The sequence below is a fragment of the Arabidopsis lyrata genome, assembly GCF_000004255.2.
Source record: "Arabidopsis lyrata subsp. lyrata unplaced genomic scaffold ARALYscaffold_2, whole genome shotgun sequence".
NCBI lineage: Eukaryota > Viridiplantae > Streptophyta > Magnoliopsida > Brassicales > Brassicaceae > Arabidopsis > Arabidopsis lyrata.
In genome coordinates, this window is record NW_003302554.1 from 15,408,652 (window position 1) to 15,416,207 (window position 7,556).

The following is a 7,556-nucleotide window of genomic DNA, read 5'->3' on the forward strand; positions in this document are numbered from 1 at the left end:
ATATTATGTAACCCTTGGATATGCCAAATAATTAAGAATAATCATTTGTCCAACTTATAATTAGTTATTTAAATACTAGTCCAACTGAAAACAAGAAAAAGTGTTAAAAGTCCAACTATGTTGCTCCTAGTACAACTGGACAACTATGAGTATATTCAGTCATGGGTCCCTCATATTTAATACTATTAAACAAGTACAGCCGCCAAAGTACAACTGGACATCAGTTTTTTTTTAAAAATATATTTTTTGTTTTTAGATATTCTTTTAAAAGGAAAAGGAAGATAAATCGATAGATCTAGGGTTTTATTATAAGCTCTGTCTCCCTCTCTTACCTAGTTTCTCTCTCTCTCATTTGCGAAACCCAAAAAAGTAGAGAAGTAAAATTCCGGCGAGCGAGAGCGGAGATCCCGACGGCGAGAGGAGAGATTTCGGCCAACGACTCCTATCTCTCAAGGTTGGTGCTTTCTTATTTGGGGTTCTCCGTTTTTGATTTGTATATCCTAGATTCGGATTTGTGTCTATGGTTTTTAAATTTCTGATTCTTCTTGAGGAGTTGCAGTGAGAATGCCAATCAGTTATACTCAAAGCTCCGAATCGGAGCCGAGTGAGGATATGAGTTGGGCAAGAGCTGACGGTAATTGGGGTATTCCGAGATATTGTTTCTGTGGAACCTACGTTAAGCTTGTTGTGTGTACCACTGGCAATAATCAAGGAAGAAAGGAATACAAATGTCCAAATTTTGAGGTATGATGAATTTTTTTGTATTGTTGATGATGAAATCGTTTTTCTTATGATTGATGAATGATGCTTATGCTTAGGATGGTGGAGAACACCTTCAAAAGTGGTGGGATGATGCGGTTAATGAGGAGTTTACTGTCGTCCATAACAAATTTGAAACCCAGAAAGAATCAATCCACCACGCTTACCAAAATCCTATGTTGGAGTCCCTTCGCGAGTCTGTTCGAATTATGCGTGCTCAAGTCGATGATCTTCAGAAGCGTTTGGAGGAGAAAGAAACTGAGATTGGTAGGCTGAAGGAGTTGCTATCTAAGTGGTAGTAATAACCACTTATGTATTTATGTATTCCTCTAAATCTTTGTAGACTACTTCTTATGTTTGTAATAACCCTATGTAGACTAATCTCCTTTATTTCCTATTTGAACTAGTAACCTAGTTTTATTTCTAAATGTTTAACACGTATTTATGCCTTTGCTTTGACATAGTTGTACCACAAAGTTGTACCACAAAGTTGTACCGTCTTGACCAGTTGTACCGTCTAGTTGTAAATGTCAAATTTTTTTATCTGACAATGGTTAACAAGTATTTGACCTAGTTTTATTTCTAAATGGTTAACAAGTATTTGACCAATTTTATTTCAAAAGTTGCCTTCGCTTTGACATAGTTGTACCACGAAGTTGTACCGACTTGACCAGTTGTACTGCCTTGACCAGTTGTACCGACTAAACACAATCTAAAATTAACCAAAATAACAAGTACTAACTCCAGGTACAACCAAAATAACACAACAATAGTTCCTACTTTCTCCTTCTCTTCGGCTGCACTTCCACAAATGGTGTCTTAATATGTTGGGAAGCTGCCCTTGTTCGCTTCAGTCCGGTTGCTATTACAGGTCCACCCTCTTGCTGCAACATCCTCTTTGTCTTCTTGCCCTTCTTCTTCTCTTTTCCTTTCATCTCTTCCTCATTCTTTTTCTCCTCCTCATTCTTTTCCTCCTCCTCATCACCTTCATACAATGTACAAAGAAAACAGTTTATTAGTCCACTTTAAAAGTTCAATAAATAACCAAGAAACTTCTACACTCACCTTGTTCTGGAACAGTTGGAGAAATGGGATTATACAAAACCAATTCCATGGTTTGACTCATCTGCCCACCCTCAAAATCAGTTCTTGTCCCATATTGTGTTTCCAGAGGCGACCCATATGGCGGAAACACCGGACTATGATATCCCTGAGCTGCCACAGACACTTCAAGAGTCTTCACTCTAATCTCCATATCCCTAAACTTCTCCTCAATGGCATGAAAGCCATTGTTCACCACCTCTGTTAGTGAGGCAAGAGATGCAACAACTTTAGCAATATCAGAACTCTCTTTCTCAGGGACTTCTTGCTCAGGGGCTTGTTGCTCAGGGTCTTCATTCTCAAGAAACTTATTACCAATCTCTCGGGACGCCTGGTCCAGCTGGTACATTCCTTCCCACCATATCTTTTTCTTCTTTTCTACTAGACGCTCTCTCCAACTGTCAACAATGATATCAATCTGCCCTAGGCCATCATCAACATTATCTTCAATGATTCCAGCCAACAGAGATTTTTCATATTGGTCTGGTACCAATATGCTGTCAATATCCTGTGCATACACACACATACATTTAACTTAGACTCTTTATCAAATACATGACACAAACCAAATAATCAAATGAAGACAGAAACTCTAACCTTGCTAGTCCCAAGCTCTTGATATATTTCTTCCAAAGGGATACCTTTCATGGCAGATTCTTTAAACTTGTGCTTGCACATCCTTGGACAGTCATTTGCTGCACGTACAGGTACTCTATATTTCAGTCCAAGATGTGGAATAGCCTCATAAGCCAGAATCTACAAAAAAACACACACAGTTAATATCATAAAACCATATATACAACTTCAAATACTCAGACATCAAAAACAAAGGCTTACCTCCAAAGGTACAATGAATCCACTAAAGCTAGGTTGAGCTTTAGGTTTGACAGACCCATTCAAATTCTTCATCATATTCCGGATCCCTTTCATACATTCTAAGAATGAATACCTGCCCCATGGATATGTCTCACATGCATCCAAATCATCAACAATCCTTAATAGAAAGGATTCTATGTTTCCATCACTTTTTGAGCTTGCTTTTAGTATCTTGCATAAGAAATACAAGACTACTAACTTCTTCTTATCAGCTCCTTTCCAACTCTTCTTTCCCTTCAACTTAGCTAATACATCAGATGCCTTTATCTTCTCAGTCCTTTTGAAGATTCTCTTCACAAACCTCAAATTCCCCATTTCCTCATGCTTCTCCGGGTATTCCTTGCAATTAAACCCAGTTAGCAACGCATGCTCTTTGATGGAATACCTAATAGGTACTCCATTAACCACAAACCAACACTCCCTCTCAAGATCTGTGTCAACTGTGCGCAGCATAAGCATCCACATGCCTTGAGTCATGTGGTTTGGCTCCCTAGGCATGTGGAATACATGCTTGAACTGAGAGTGACTTCTGAACCATATTGCCTCGTCTTTAAACTCTTTCTCTATCAAGTTCACTGTCTCAGTCACTTTACACCTAGTTCCTATTTTACACCCTTTGGTGTATTCTGAACTATCTAAGCACATCTTCTCTGGCGGAAGTGGCTGGGAATCATCTTCATCATCATCATTATCATAATCATCATCAGCTGTTATACCAGCAACGTCCTTACTAGCTTCAGCAACCTCCTCCTCTATACCATCTTTAGCAGCAGCCTCCTCCTCTATACCAACATCCTCTTCAGCCTCTATATCATCTTTACCAGTACCAACATCACCATGCTCATCCTCTTCACTAGCATTACCAGCAACATCATCCTCTTCCTCATATGTATCCTGCATATTCAAAACATAATCGTTGAGTTTAAGTTGTTGAACTACTTGTCTCAAAACACACAATTCAAATAAGTATATAATCGGGATAAGTTGAACTAGTTGTATCAAGACACATAAATTCAAACCTATATATTCTCCGCTTCAATTATACCAAGAACTAGCATTAAAAGTATATATACTCATATTCAAAGACAACCTAATTCACTAGTTGAACTAGTTGTACCTTGAATTCCATTAATCCATTCTCAAACTAATGTATACCTGAGCAGTAACGGTCTCTTCCTCTTCCTCTGATGCACCCACGAGTTCCTCCTCTGCAGCCTCTACTGCTTCAGTACTCTGTTCTATCGGACTCTCTTTTCCAAGTTGAATATCGGAATCATCAACTGCTGCTTGTCCTTCAGCATCATTCCTTTCCAACTCGACGGTTTCGTTTCCAGGTTGACTCTCGGAAGCATCAACTACTGCTTCTTCTGTCGGATCAGTTTGCATCCCGACGGTTTCACTTCCAGGTTTGATCATAGAAGCATCTGGTTCTGTCGGATCTGCGGTTTCTCTTCCAGGTTCTACCGAAGCATCCGCTGGTTCTGCCGGACGCCTCGCCGTCGATTCATACACCCCTTCGCCGTCTCTTACACGAGCCATTGCAAAGTTCCCCAGATTTTCGACGGATTTGCGGATTTGGATATGAACAGGGAAAAGGGCGATGCGAAATTCGACTTAGAAGGTGAGAATGGAGAAGAAATCGACGATATAGGAGAAGAAATTGAAGAAATCAGTGAGAAATCGGAGAAGTTTTCTCTAGGGTTTCGAAAAGGGGGGAAATCGGAGAAAATGAAACGCTTACGTTTTTCCTGAGTTTTCAATTTTTCTCTTTGTTGGGCTCAATTCTCGGATGGGCTTGGACAAAAATTAATGGGCTTGGATCGGATAAATGGAAACGGGTCAAACGCATGAGATCTTGGATCTTGCCCCTTGGGTTTTTCGTCATTTCATATTTAAGGGTTTAAATTTAATTCATCTGATAAAACAAAAAAAGAAGGGTGGCATTCCAGGTTTTTTTTTCTCCAAAAGTGGCTTTCCAGCCATTGATTCAGTCCATAAGTACTAGTGAGATTCGATCATGTGCTAAATTTTTATGACAGAGAGAGTAATCTTTTTTTTTTTTTTTTTTTGTGCAAAGACAGAGAGAGTAATCTAAATGACAATTTTAAAGGATCTAAACAAGATGTAAAAAACAAGTATCAAAATATGTATGTAGAAATAATACTAGCTACGTAATACACTATGAATCACCTAAATTGGTCAAAAGTATGGAAGAATATATATAAAGGGTATTTGGCTTCAAATCCTAAATAAGTGAAACTAGAAACGTGAACTCGTGATATGCCCTAAAGCTTGAGTTCAAGATTTTTGGAAGACTGTCCTTCTTTCTTGTCCACCTCCATTGGCATATGGTTATGTGCCTTTGGTTTTGGAGGAGTTGCAAAGTGTTGCGAGGATTGGCCTGACTTTATCGATGGAGTACCCATCTCTGGCTTGGGAGGAAGATGACCACCGTTTTGGTTCACTTGATATGGAGCTCTAGCCACAGCCCTGAAATTCAAAACCCTTAATCAACATTTAAGACAAAGTAGATATTGGAGTTTTGATTTACAAAGAACATTCTAATTTGTGTTTCTTTGACTAGAAATTTCCTGACATTTTACTAATAACTTTCCTAGATCAATGACAGGATTTAGATAACACACGCTTAAATCATCCGTCAACACAAGATGATGGACTCGTATCTCTTATATACTACTCTAGGTCTCATCTCAAATTTCGTTGTAACTTGTTACACGTGCTTTTTAAATGATGACTCTGACACATCTAGGATCTTACTCTAGGATCAGAAACATACCACGACCATCCTAATTAGGGTAACAAACAAGTTATGATACTATGTTAAGTTTTATGAATTTTCAACTTAATATTTAATTGGTAATGCCGGTGTGGGGTTCCTTGAACAACTCTTAATAAGGTGAGCTAATCCTATCTAGGTTAATTATTAGCTATTTTACATATAACTTCCTAGAAAAACTTGGTCCTAGTCTATGTATACATTTCCGAGACACGGCCTAGAAAAAGCGTAACCAGCTACGTACGTTCTTAATATTATGACCATATCAGGTAAGACAAAGCAGTTTCCAGTTTTAGTTTACCTGTCTTTTCGCTTAGCAAAGAATCGATGAAGAGAAGCTCTTCTTGCAATGCGTTCAACAAGCTGATGTTGCTGCCCTGTTTCTTGATCTTCGTTGTTCCCTGAACTCGTTGGCTCGTTCAGATCAGGAATCACCACGTTGCTTTTGTTGTTCATGTCGAGATTCATGTGACTCTGAGTGTTCTTCTTGGAATCAACAGCAACATGATTCGCTTCTTTAGCTACTTCCATTATTTCATTTGCTTTGTCCTCAGGAAACTCATTGAAAACCATAACTTTTCCTCCAAAGAATATGGTCAACTGTGAATTTCCAGGCTTTGGTACAACTTTTTCCGGTTCACTGAAATCAAACCAAACCCATTTGTACAATTAGTCAAACTCCACACATCTATAACCGGTTTTAACCGGTAGTCCTTTCTCTAATTCAGTTGCTACAAAAATGGAAAGACTGAACAATTTCTCAATTCTAATAAAAATCTGAAACTTGAGGGAAAAAAAAAATCTGAAACCGAACACGAGTTCGAAAACATATGTGTACAATACCTGAGATCAACATATATGGCTTTGTTTCCAGAAGAAGTAGAGGCCTCACAAACGGAACGCTCGGAAAGCTTTTGAATCACCTCGAAGGGTCTTGTTTCTGCCTTCTTAATCACATTTTGTTGACCTAAAACAAACCAAAACAAAAAAAAATCCCTATCCGATTAAATTTTATCAAAATCAAATTACATTATTTTTTAAAATAAACTTCACAAAATCTCTCATTTTAATATACCTAAACTGTCCAAAAGATACTATCATGCTTAAGATTCAAGAAAAAAAAAAAAGATAAATACAATTTAAATTTTGCATTTCAACAAAAAATAATCTATTATTTAATACGTCTCTAATAAAGGGCCAAGATCTCATACCCCTATGCTGAATAATCAACGAACCAGGATACTAAACGTATATAATTAAACTTTTGTCTTTGTCGGCGGCGGCCGTCGGAGTAGATAAGGAGACATAAAAAATACCTTTGAGATCGAATTTTCCGGCGAGCTCAAGATCGGATATTCGAGCCAACCCCATATTAATATTCCCAAAACTTCCCTTCTCCTTCAAGTACCGGCTGAGCAAACTACATCTCTGAGAGAAATTGGACTTCTCCTGCCCTTGTCCCGTCGACGACATACAGTGATGGAGATTTACAACAACTCTAAGATTTCCTTTGCTTTGGCTTCTTTACACGTAAAAATCAAGGATTACAAAGGGTATATAGATGTTTTGAGCTTTTTTGCTCATATGTTGTTGTTATAAATAACCAATTCTAGCCAATAAGCTTCTGTGGCTTTTATTTAACCTCTCCCGAATAAATAAAGAAAACGAAATAACGTGTTCTTTTTCTAATTGGTTTTTTTTCAGTCTGAAGTGACAGTGATGTCTGTCCAATATAGAATGGTTTTGTCACGAGTTATAACTTCTTCTTTTTTCACACCTAACTAGACTAAACAGTAAAACACATTTTTTCTAAAAGATCATCTATGATGGTTCAAGAAGAAGAATTTACCCCAGCTATAAACGTACTCATTTCTTAAGCAACTATTTTCTTTTTTTTTGGTCTCATATTTTAGGCTATTAATTTCCAATATATCATCAAATATTTGAATAGAAATAAATTATATACGCAAAAAGTAGATTAAATCCGTTGATTCCAGAAAAACAAACTAATGTTCGTTACAAG

At 37.7% G+C, this 7,556-nt stretch overlaps 3 protein-coding genes across 3 annotated transcripts; 1 reads left to right on the top strand and 2 right to left on the bottom strand.

The window, feature by feature from the left end:
• Nucleotides 1-525: 525 nt before the first annotated feature.
• LOC110224284 lies at nt 526-1,120 on the top strand. The gene is made up of 2 exons (XM_021010275.1): nt 526-744; nt 819-1,120. The coding sequence occupies exons 1-2, from the start codon at nt 565-567 to the stop codon at nt 1,056-1,058; spliced, it is 420 nt and encodes a 139-aa protein (XP_020865934.1). The 5' UTR covers nt 526-564; the 3' UTR covers nt 1,059-1,120.
• Nucleotides 1,121-1,341: 221 nt separating this feature from the next.
• LOC110224220 (uncharacterized protein At3g43530-like) lies at nt 1,342-2,801 on the bottom strand. Its single transcript, XM_021010087.1, has 5 exons — nt 2,698-2,801; nt 2,458-2,616; nt 1,825-2,368; nt 1,540-1,744; nt 1,342-1,471 (listed from the first exon to the last, which is right to left on the bottom strand). The coding sequence occupies exons 1-5, from the start codon at nt 2,788-2,790 to the stop codon at nt 1,342-1,344; spliced, it is 1,131 nt and encodes a 376-aa protein (XP_020865746.1). The 5' UTR covers nt 2,791-2,801.
• Nucleotides 2,802-4,822: 2,021 nt separating this feature from the next.
• On the bottom strand, nt 4,823-7,185 carry LOC9324941 (protein TIFY 11B). Its single transcript, XM_021035317.1, has 4 exons — nt 6,850-7,185; nt 6,377-6,500; nt 5,835-6,173; nt 4,823-5,226 (listed from the first exon to the last, which is right to left on the bottom strand). The coding sequence occupies exons 1-4, from the start codon at nt 7,004-7,006 to the stop codon at nt 5,022-5,024; spliced, it is 825 nt and encodes a 274-aa protein (XP_020890976.1). The 5' UTR covers nt 7,007-7,185; the 3' UTR covers nt 4,823-5,021.
• Nucleotides 7,186-7,556: the final 371 nt, after the last annotated feature.